Below are 11,689 nucleotides of genomic sequence, written 5' to 3' on the forward strand. Positions count from 1 at the left end.
TTGTAATCACACACATTTAAAATTACAATCTATCTCCATATTAGGTAATGCCTTTTAAGATGTAAAGTTGAATTTTAAAACTTAGCATGTAAAATTCTAGATACAAAATGACCATGTTATATATATATATATATATATATATATATATATATATATATATATGTAAAATCTAGCCATGCTAAAGATTTAAACTTATCACAAACAAAGAATAGCACAAAAGGAAAGAAAGAAATCCCCCTTAAAAAAACACCTAATAACATTTTGCCTATTTTCTTTATCTTTTCTAATATATATATAACATGGTCATTTTGTATCTAGAATTTTACATGCTAAGTTTTAAAATTCAACTTTACATCTTAAAAGGCATTACCTAATATGTTTTAAAAATAATAGACTTAACAGAAGGCATTTGAACCACCCAAGTTCAAATATTCACTGCCTTTCCTTAAGTCACGTTCCAGTTCATAAAGTCCTTTTCAAAATCACTGTTAAGCAGAAAGTATTTCCCCAGTGCTGGAAATAGTCTGTAAGAGATTATCAAGACAAATGCTCAAAATATTACTGAAAAATATATTACACAGTATTATGAAATACTGAGCCAACCATAAGGTATATGATATAACTGGGCCTCCTTTTTGACAAAAGGAGAATGACAACCTTGGGCAAAATGCGCTTGAAGTTCCTTCCTTTAAAATTTTTTCTTATTCCAAAGTTAGTTTAAGGATCAGTGGGCATGTTCGTGTGTGTGAGTGGGCTGGCGTGTTTTTCCTCCTTCGGCAAACAATTCAGACAGTGAAGTAAAGGGAAGAGGTCCCGCAAGGAACTTCAAGGAGAGCCATGACTGCACACTTTTCTCCTCATCTTTGTGATCCAGAAAATCAGGTGTAGAGAATTTGCCACACATTTCTCCCAGGAAAGTCAGATGTCTGTATTCCAGGAACTAGGAAAGGATATTTCCCTTCTCCGTCCTTTAAATAACGTCGCCTATGCTGAATTAAAAGCATTTTATCTTGCCCTTTACCCATAGACTAAAGCTAAGAGTCAGAAAGAAGAGAAATGATAAAGGCAAGAGTTTAAATATTATATTTTTCCTTTCACAAGTCAAGCATTTATTTCCCTGGATGAAATGAGACTATTTCTGCAATTTGCTTCAAAATGACTCAGTGGGTGGGAGGTAGGTGGTAGGATGGGAAGTGGGCAGAGATTATACCAGATTGGCCATTTAACTGATGAATCTGCATGCTGGGTCCTTTAGACTATTCTACTTCTCTATTTTCTATAAATTTAAATCTTTCCTTAATAAAAAGTGTTCACATCATGCGCATCTGTGCACACACACACAGACGCACAGAATTCCCATTCATGTCAGCATGAGAAAAAAGTTAAGAACACTAGACTTATTTCACTGGAGGAAGAGGAGTCACTTACTGGCACTGAGTATACGAAGGATTGCGTAGAGAAGATGCCACTTGCTTTTTGTCACCGCTACAATCAGATGAAGAATAACTTAAATAATAATAAAGAAATAAAAATATCCCCTAATCATGAAGGATGTTAAACCCTGAAATCAATTACTGGGAGAAGATAGCCAAGCAAGTTCTTTTGCTGAAAATAGAGAGTGAAACTGAGTTTTTTACATTGATGAATAAGCTGTAGAACATTAATGCTCATTAACTGACCAAATATTTTCTTGAGTCAAAAGAGGCAGGTGAATCTTGGTCTAAACCTTAGCCAGTCACATTGAAAATAAGCAGATGGAATGTGTTTGGGCAAGTAGCACACATCCACGCCACAGGTCTGAACCTCAGCTCACGTTTATTGTCAGGACCAGGTATTAGCAAATTCAACAATTACACTTCCATTGTCAACTAAAACCTTACCCATTCTCCGCAACAATGCTTCCAGTGGTAGCCAGCCTTCAATACAGTCCCCAAAGATCCTTGTCTCCCAGTATTCACACCTTTGTGTGGTCTCCTACACTAAACAGAACTAGCCTGTGTTACCTATAGGATATTGCGTGTGACTTGCGAGAGTAGGGCATAAAAGACATCGTGACTTCGCTTTGCTTCCTCTTGGACCATACTTTCTAGTGGAAGTCAGCTGCCATATTGTGAGGACACTGAGACCCTCCAGAGAGATCCATGTAGCAAAGAACAAAGGCCTCTAGCCAACAACCAGCACCAACCTGCCACATGTGATGAGCCCCTTAGAATCGGATCTTTCAGCCATAGCCAAGCCTTCAGATGACTGCCACCTGACCTTTGGGAAATTCCAAGCCACAGCCATAGTTGCACAGCTCTCAAATTCCTGTCCTGCAGAAACTATGAGATAATAAATGTTTTAAGCTCAATCTGGGATAAATTGTTATACAACAGTAGATAACTAACACAGTTTTAGTTGAACGTTTATTGTCTTTTATATATGACCAGGAAAATGGTGCAATATAAATAAACATATTCCTTTCATTAGAATTTCTCAGAAATAAAAATGTGAGTGATGAAATTCTCATGTGGTCTCAGCATACACATGCCAAGCTCTTACAGAAGAGGGCACTGTTTCCTCCTTTTTCCACAAAGCAGAACTAGAAACTTAGCTAAAGTGACAACAATAGGTTCGGTTCTCTGCAAGTGACCTTCTTGAAAATCTTAATAGAATTAATATAGGGCTTTTTAAAATCACAGTTTAACCAAAAATCACTTTTTCAGATTTTAAAAGCATCACTTTGGATCACAGAGCAGCACTGCTTTATATCATTCTTTTGTGTCCCCTGAGCAATATCTGCTTTATTAGAGTTTCTCTGATTATTTCCAAAGTTCATTGAAAAGCATTAGTACATGTGTTATGAATCTGTTTTCGTGATATGCAGCCCAGAATTCCAAAAGCCTTCCACCATCCCCTTCTCAGGGTCCCATGGTCAGCATCCGAGAGGGAGGTCCATCTCAGAGTCTCCAGGGAGAAAGGTTTCTCCTCACTCCATTCTAGCTTCCTTCAATAAACAGCCACCCTAAAAGTTTTCTGTTCTGGAAACTGGATCTTGAGTATAGCCTATTTTTCCTCTATTTCTGCCACAAATGAGGCTAGAGTTCCTGGTGTAGGCACCCTTCCTGCAGAGTCGCCTCGGGAATTATTTCTTCACAGCTCTCACAAGAGTTTTGTGAGCCACTATGTCCATGTCAAGGAATTCCTTTTCTGCCCAATGTCAGCTTCCATTGCTTGCATAAGAACCCTGACTAATTCATCCCATTCAAGACAGACTCTGCCAAGCTGGCCGAATCTCCAGGGGGCCTGGCCCTGGGCACAAAAAACATTTAGACTCTCTCCACAAAGAATGATCTTGATAGACTGGATTTGCCAGTTTTGGATTAAGTTACAAACTTACTCAAAGTCCCAAAGGTTAATTGTGGTTGTATCTTTCTAGCACACTGGATTCCCAAGAGGTTGGCATTCACCTCCACATGACTAAGGCTCCTTACTTTCAAGCAGAGCTAAAAGGTCCTCAGTGTGAAGATCCTGCACTATTTGCTTTGGGGTAGAGAGAGAGCTTTAATACTTTGCCTCCAAAAGACTGGTGCTGGTAAAACTGGCTTAAATATCTGGATCTTATTCAACTCCGAGTTCCAATGTTCATATAATAATGATATATTCCTCCTATCTTGATTTGGCTCCTAATTATGGGAACATCACATGCTTTAACATTTACTGTTCTCCACCAAAACAAATTGGTTACAATTGAATAATATTTTTATAGATTTAGAGTCTGTGTATCCAACAAGTTGAGACATTTCTCTTTCCAGGTTACAACCTTACCAGGATTGTTTCTTCTGTGTCCTTTTAAAGGAATGTGAACTGAAAAATTCCCAGCCTTATTCATTTATAAACATAAATTTATAGTTGTAAAATGGAAGTTTAGAGGCTACTTCTGAAGAATTTTGTTTTAGACTTTGTGACGATTAGACCCACCCCGTTTATCTTTGTCCTTGGATGATGAACACATTGGATCTCAGTTAATCAGCCATTTTTCCTCACCTTATTCTTGGCATGATGCTCCCTGAGCCAGTCTGTGCCATGACTGGACTGCTGAGGGTGATGGGGGAAAACTGAGAAGGAATAAAGGACTCTAAGTGTGTCAGATATCCTTCGGGTTGCACATATCCTAGAACTCCATTTTAATTGCCTCAAGGAAGGCTTCACCTCTTCTACCTATCAAAAGATAACACAAATCGAAATTGGCTCTAGCAGTTCCATCTTTCAGCAAACAAAAGCTTTATTGTTTCAAATTCTGGTTATAAGAACTTCCAGGAAGCCACTTTAAGAATTGGCTGGGAAAATGGTAGGCAAAAACTAAGGAAAATCCTAGGAGCTCACGGAGTAAAATTTTATTACAAACTGCTTTTTATTACTTCTAAAAATCTTAGGTAAGAAAGTTCCTATGGAAGACTCCAGGTTTGGTTATTAAATATAAGAAAGGAATGGCGCAGGGAAATTTTTATCTACAGAATGATGTCTCTGAGCGATATGTGTGGAAGCCCAGATTTTATTTTATATATGTAAGTCCTTATATTAGTGGGCTGTATTTCACACTGCTTCCAATTCCTGCCTTCCTAAAGCTTCTTCTCTTGGTTTCCATGACTTCTTGCTATGTTGATTTTTCTCCCAACTCTGTAACTCTTCTTCGTGTGTTCTTTCCTCAGCAGGATTCTGCCTTCTAATGCCTGTCCTTTAAATATGAGTATTCTCAATTGTTCTATGTGGTTAACCTAGGCAATTTCATCTACACTGATGATTTCATTTACACACTATGATTCCAGTTTCCACGTCTATTTCCCCAATCCTGACCTGAGAGTCATATCAGTACTATTTTATTTCCATCTCCTATAATATGGATCTGCAACTTTTTATGACATGCCTGTGTTTTTATAGCCATTTGCCTCTGACTTTTACACTTACACTCCTAGGAGGAGAAATTAGATTGTGATTTTTATTGCTCTTACTTTGGACTTGAATTGGTTATGGGCTGTACTAGTTATGATGTATTAATATGTCAACATGTAGTAGAATGACTAAAAAAATGTAGTTTAAACATAATAAAGATGTATTATCTTTTACGATAAGGGTTGGTTATTTCAGTGTTTCAGCAACATCATCAAGGAAATAAGACCTTTTATCTTTTCTCTTCACTATCTTCTGTGTGTTGTCTCTCGTCCCTGACTGTGCCCTGAAAATCACAAGGTAGCATCACATCCTTGGATCATCTATAGCAAATTTATGGAGTACTTTAATTTCTACAGATAGTCTAAAATGATCTAAAATTATTCCTGTATTAGCTCAGTGGAGAATTTGGTTACTGAACTGTATTAGACCAGTCTCCCCAAAAATTGCTTGTGTAGTTGTGCTTTGGGGCAAAGACACTTGATTATGTTGAAGGATGCTTCTGGAATCAACCTTAGATTTGTATACACTCTAGGGATGAATGTTGTTTGAACACAGCATTCCCTCTCTATGGACACTCTCAAGAGAAATTTTGGTGTGGTCTTTGTGTTAAGAAGAGTCTTGATTGGCCTGAGCAATCATCTTATAAAAACTATGAATTGCGAGGCTGGTAACGTGTCCTCACTTTTTTTGGCTCCTAGAAGGCCTAGAGTAAAGTCTGGAGATGATATAGGCCAAATACATGATTCTACCACCTGTCATAAACTCAAATATCTATAGTAGTGGTTACTTTCAAATTGTTTAACAACAGGTACAATACAGGTACTGATCAAAATGGGCAACAGCTGTAAATAGTGAGAGTCAGTCTGCTTCTGTGGCCAGGCAGCTGATGTAAGCAGGCAAAATAGAGTGAGAATAAGAAAGGTCTTGACTTGTTTTTGTTTTATTCACATTTGATCGAGATATAAGCTCAGAGAAATAATCGATGATAAATGGGACTGACACTCTGCATCAGTGTTGAGGAGACAATGGGAGATGGACAGGACTCTGGTAAATTGGAGAAGCCAGGCCCTCTTAAGAATGATGACTGCTCTTCAGATCCAGATTATGGTTGCCAGATTAGAATATGGCTCAGAGATTCCAGTACTTCCAATATTTAGAAAAAAGCCAGAAATTCTAATTTTTGAGAACACTTGAACTGTAAGACAACTTGAAAGAAAGAAGAAAGAAAGAAAGAAAGAAAGAAAGAAAGAAAGAAAGAAAGAAGAAAAGAAAAGAAAAGAAAAGAAAAGAAAAGAAAAGAAAAGAAAAGAAAAGAAAAGAAAAGAAAAAAGAAAGCCAACCAAAAATAGACAAAGAGACAAACATAAGACTGCAGGCCAATCCAAACAGTAGAGGTTAGCCAAATGCTGCCGGCTTGTGACCTCTGCTCTCTGCAGTGTATTTTGCATTCTCACTCCTCCGTCTTACATTCCATCTTTGTTTTTCTTTCTTCTTTCTCTCCTACTTAATTTATAACATCCCACTCTATTTTATGTATCTTTATATATCACTTTAAATTCTACCCAGGACAGAGCAGAGCATAAATAAACTGAGTATAGGACTCCTCCCCTTAGATAACTCATTGGTGTCGCAAAATCCCAAGTCACACCAGATTGAATTGATCATTTTCCTCCCTTGCCTCTTCACTCCTTTATTCCAGGCAGAATCTTTCATCGTCAGCCAATTCAAACAACAGCAATACCCCCATCCACTGATTGTATAAACTAGAAACCTGAGTGTCATGCTATGTCTGCTCCCCTCTCCTCTCATTCAACCAGTTGCCTCCTTGGCCTCCCAATCCCTCCTCTCCATCCCTAGCACAATGGTTTGGGCCCTTGCCATGTCTGGTCTTTATTACTGTAAGCGATCCAACTCACCACCTGTATCCACTTTGACCTTTAAAATCAGCCTCCCCCAGATGCCAGGATGCACCCTGACCTCCTTCCTGTCTCAACTTTACAGAGAGTACCCACCATCTCTGGGTTAAGTGTAAGTTTGCTGAAGTGCTCCAACCCAACTCATCTGCCCCACCCATCTCATCTCACACTTAACACTCTGTTCCTGAGATCCTCAGTTACTCAGCTCAGTCCTCCTCAGGAATCAGTCCTTCTGGGAAGCCCTCTGATGCCCCACTGCCAGGTCCCTGGAATGTTCAGCAAACCTTACTCATACTCCCATATCGCCTCAATCCCTGACAAGAACTGGATTAAACTAAAATAATAGTAGTAACATTAATTAGCACATACTCTGCCCAAGCACCATAAGACTTTAAAGGCAGCCCTGGCTTTTTTGACAATATACATATTGTGGTAGCCAGCCTCCAATACGGCCCCCAATAATCCTTGCCTCCAAATGCGCTTACGCAGTCTTCTCCCAAATCGAATTGGAGCTAGTCTTTGTGACCATTGAGTGTGGTGGACATAACCTGTGACTTGAGACTCGGTTCTAACAGGCATTATTGCAGTTTCCCTCTTATTCTTTTGGATCACTCATTTGGGGGGAAGCCAACCTTTGTGTTATGAGGTCACTCGAGCAGCCCTGTAGAGTCTCACATGGAGAGGAGACGAGGCTTCCTGCCAACAGCCAGCACCAACTTGCCATCCTTGTGAGGGAGCTACACTGGGCGTGGATCCTCCAGACCCAGTCAAGACTTTAGATGACTGCAACATGAGATCCCCAGATGGCTTCTGAAAGAGCTCAGAACACAAGGTCTGGCTAAAACTGCTTTCTCAGCATTAGATAATTAAGTCTATCTATCCAGTGCTACATATCAGCTATAACTAAACCCTTTTATGGACTTAGGTCATTCACCCTAGGCTATATGGGGAAGCTGGGGTGAGGAATTCGGACCTGAGTCAAGACCTGGCAATGTTGAGAATTAATCTCACATCTTTAGGGCTTGGACTCCAAGCTCTTAAATACCAGCTGTAATAACTGCAACCATGCCCTCAAATTCTTTACAAAGAATGATAGAGAATAACTTGGATTTCCTTCCAGAGATAATACAAAGAGAAACGGGGCAGAATTTCTCCTCCAAGGCCAGCACTTTCAATTGTCACTGAGTTTCAGAAGAAAAATATGCCCAAATACAAAAGTAAATAAAGGAGGAAAGACGTAGTTTCATATTTTCCAACATGCTCATAGCTCTGCATGATCATTACACTCAAAATTTGTGACGTTCAGATTGGCAAGCATTTAAGACCATGTAAACTCAGTGTTTACAGTGGTGTGGGTAGAGACATTATTGACAAGTGTGCAATTTGGTATGTCATCTCAAGAGGGCAATTGGAAATACAGTATATCCAAAGACACTCCCATCATCAATCTCTCCTAAATCATTCTCATCTCCATACTCTTAAGGTAACAGAATCACTCTCTTTGCCTCTCTTGCTCCACAGTCCTCTGCTCCCTTTCACAATTTTATTTGCCGTATGGGATCATCTACTGTCACTGTGTCCACTTCCTTATTTCTCATTCTTTCTTCAACATACCTCATTCTGGGTTCCTATCCCTATCACACCACTGAGGTTATGGGTCTAGTCAAAGTCGCCAATGTTCTTTAAGTGGTAAGATCCAATAGTCAGTCACTTCTCTATTCAACCTCGCTTGATCTCTCAGTAATATTCCATAATTGACCACTCTCCTTTATGCCATTGGCTTCCCTGACAGCACATTCTCTGGCCTTTCTTCCCTTCCCAGCAGCCAGTCCTTCTCAGTCCTTTTTTGGCTCCTTTTCTGCTCAAAGGTGTACAGGCCAAAGGCCTCTGACCTAGGCTTCCTTCTCTTCATCTATTCTCTCCCCTCGGGCATCTTACCAAGAACTTTGCTTTAAAAGTGCCAGTGACATGACAAATGCTTAAATCTGTATTTCCAACTCTGAGCACTATTTAAAAACAAACAAACAAACAAACAAAACTTAGATTCAGATATCTACATGGATCTCTTAATAGGCATCTCAAACTCTAGATGCCATGGCCAAATAGAACTCTTGACTTTCAACCCCTAAATTTGTTCACTCATTATTTTACCATAATCCACCAAGCAAAAAATCTAGGTACAATCTTGAATTCCTTAGTTCCTCTTTTCCTCACATCTGAGAACTTTACCTCCAAAACACTGCCCAAATTAGTTCCCTTCTCTCCTTCTCTATCATCACCCTAATTCAAATTAACATTTCTTGCTTAGATTGGTGGAATTTCCTTTCTTGCTTCTCCTCTTGACTTCTGTAATCCATATTTCATAGTAAACCGTGACTTTTTAAATTACCAGTAGAACAACCCTGTAGCATCCTACCTAGAATGAAAGTCAAGCTTCTTACTCCCTTACAAATCTTTCAATTGCCCAACACCTGCCTATCTCTCCAACCTTCTTGTTCATAATCTTCCCTTCACTCACTCCCAGAAAGCCCTTGCTTATGATCCTCAAATGGCTGGCTCTTTCTTGTCCTTTACAACCTAAATTTTACCTCCTTTGAAGGCTTCTCTAATCCCCTAATACAAAATGCTCTTAGCATTTACCCTTAGAATTTAATACTATTGTTTTTCTCTTCAGTCTAGGATTAGAAAGTCAACTCCATGATAACAGAGTTCTTGTCTATTTTGTTCTCCACAATATCCCTCACTGCCTTGAACACGGCTTGGTGAGTAGTATTTGGTGGAAGAATATTGAATGAACAAGTATGTAAAGATATAGAAAGATATTCATTCAAATATTGCTTGGATAGCAAAAAATAAATAAAAAATAAAAAATAAAAAAGACAGAAACTACCTAAAGAGTTAGAGGATTTTTAAAATTACAGTGTACCTGGACAATGGATACATTAAAATGTCAGTCTATAAATGCTGATATAAAAATAATATCTAAGATGTATTTATATTAACTTAAAAGAACAGCTATTCAGGATGCACTGATTCAGGCAGAAGCCCAAATGATGTTCTAATTAGGAGACATAGGCAATGAGAAAGGGCAGGGTATCAGTTACATCAATAGAAGGAAGGCACTTATATTGGTGCAGATAACACAGTACTGTTAACTCTAAACAATGTTTATAATTTTCAGTCCAGTATTAATCAGTTCCGTCCTGCAGTTTTATCTGCTTTCTTGCTATCTTTGCACTTCTTTGGAACATACAGTTGCTTTTGGCCCAGTCCAAAGGTTATTTTGCCCTGTTTTAATGTTCCAAAGACTTAGGCATAAGACGTTCAAAGCAGCTCTGGCTCCATTTATTTTTTACTTTTTTGACAACATACATATCGTGGTAGCCAGCCTCCAAAACAGCCCCCAATAATCCTTGTCTCCAAATGCGCTTACGCAGTCTTCTCCCAAATCGAATTGGAGCTAGTCTTTGTGACCATTGAGTGTGGTGGACATAACCTGTGACTTGAGACTCGGTTCTAACAGGCATTATTGCAGTTTCCCTCTTATTCTTTTGGATCACTCATTTGGGGGGAAGCCAACCTTTGTGTTATGAGGTCACTCGAGCAGCCCTGTAGAGTCTCACATGGAGAGGAGACGAGGCTTCCTGCCAACAGCCAGCGCCAACTTGCCATCCTTGTGAGGGAGCTACACTGGGCGTGGATCCTCCAGACCCAGTCAAGACTTCAGATGACTGCAACATGAGATCCTCAACTCAGAACTATGTGGCTAAATTGCTCCTGAATTCATTATTACCCATAGAAACTGCAATAAATGTTTTTTGTTGTTTGAAGCCACTATATTTTAAGTTAATTGCTTATGTATAAATATAATATATAACTCCATTTTCACTATAAAAGCATGTAGGTACACATGCTTGTACTATGCACAGAAATATCTCAAAGAATACACAAAGAGAGTAACTGGGTTCTAATGTGATGGGTTATATATGCTTTTATATTCTCGATTTACAAGAACTAATTATTTTTATGGTCTTAAATTATTTACTTTTTAGGTTTAAGCAAAGGTGTTAAGAGGGATAGGCCACAATAAGGACTTTTCCTAAGCCTTTTTGTCCTTTGTTTTCCTTGACTTTCTCCCACACTGAAAACATAGTTTTGAAATAGGTTATTCTTTAAAGGCTTTTTTTGAGTGGGCCAAATATTGGCGGATTGGTTGTTTTTGTTTTTAATACTAACATAGTTCACTTAGAACATCAACCCCATTACTGGACTACTGTTAAGATGGGAATCCTGATTTAATTATTTGTATTTAATAAGGCAATAGTGTTGCAATAACTGTTGGACGAACAAAGGAGCCATTCAGACTATTGCTAGGTGCTGATGGTCAGCTTAGAGTGTTTTGATGCAGCCTGCAGGCTTGGGCTGTGGTTTCTGCAGGGGGCTCATAACTGCACTGGTGCCTAATTTCTCACCAATAAAGACAGACGCTGGGAAATATTCTATAGATTGACTAACTGGTAGAGGCAAGGCAGTCCTTATCCAAACCACAGAATTACTCATACTCTCCCTCAATAAATTATTTACATTTAAACAGAACAATCACCTCAGTGAAGTTCCAAGAACTGGGGGGTGAGGGAAGACTAGAAACAAGCTTTTGACTAGTGTAGAATCAGAAACTTCTCTTTTAAGACACTCAAACTCTGCAGTACAAACTGGTAATTTTAATCGATGAGGCCAGGGGACAGCAGTGACCAACTGTACCTTTAACTTGGTAATATATTCATTCCAGTCCTCTTAGGTCCCTCCAAAGGGTTAAAGTTACAGGCATAAAGACGTAATCA

At 38.9% G+C, this 11,689-nt stretch overlaps 1 protein-coding gene across 2 annotated transcripts in view; it reads right to left on the reverse strand.

Moving 5' to 3' along the window:
• LOC107501533 (corticotropin releasing hormone binding protein) overlaps window positions 1-11,689 on the reverse strand; it is an 88,740-nt gene that overhangs the window by 50,807 nt on the left and 26,244 nt on the right. Inside the window, exon 1 of one of the 2 annotated variants that reach the window (XM_036225608.1) lies at window positions 2,186-9,722. The exons of the other annotated variant lie outside the window; for it this stretch is intronic. Coding sequence (XP_036081501.1) covers window positions 2,186-2,194 — 9 coding nt within the window. The 5' untranslated portion in view covers window positions 2,195-9,722. Of the gene's footprint in view, window positions 1-2,185; window positions 9,723-11,689 lie in introns of those variants that run through there. 2 annotated transcript variants of the gene reach the window in all.

Source organism: Rousettus aegyptiacus, unplaced genomic scaffold (genome assembly GCF_014176215.1).
Source record: "Rousettus aegyptiacus isolate mRouAeg1 unplaced genomic scaffold, mRouAeg1.p scaffold_m13_p_8, whole genome shotgun sequence".
Taxonomy (NCBI): domain Eukaryota; kingdom Metazoa; phylum Chordata; class Mammalia; order Chiroptera; family Pteropodidae; genus Rousettus; species Rousettus aegyptiacus.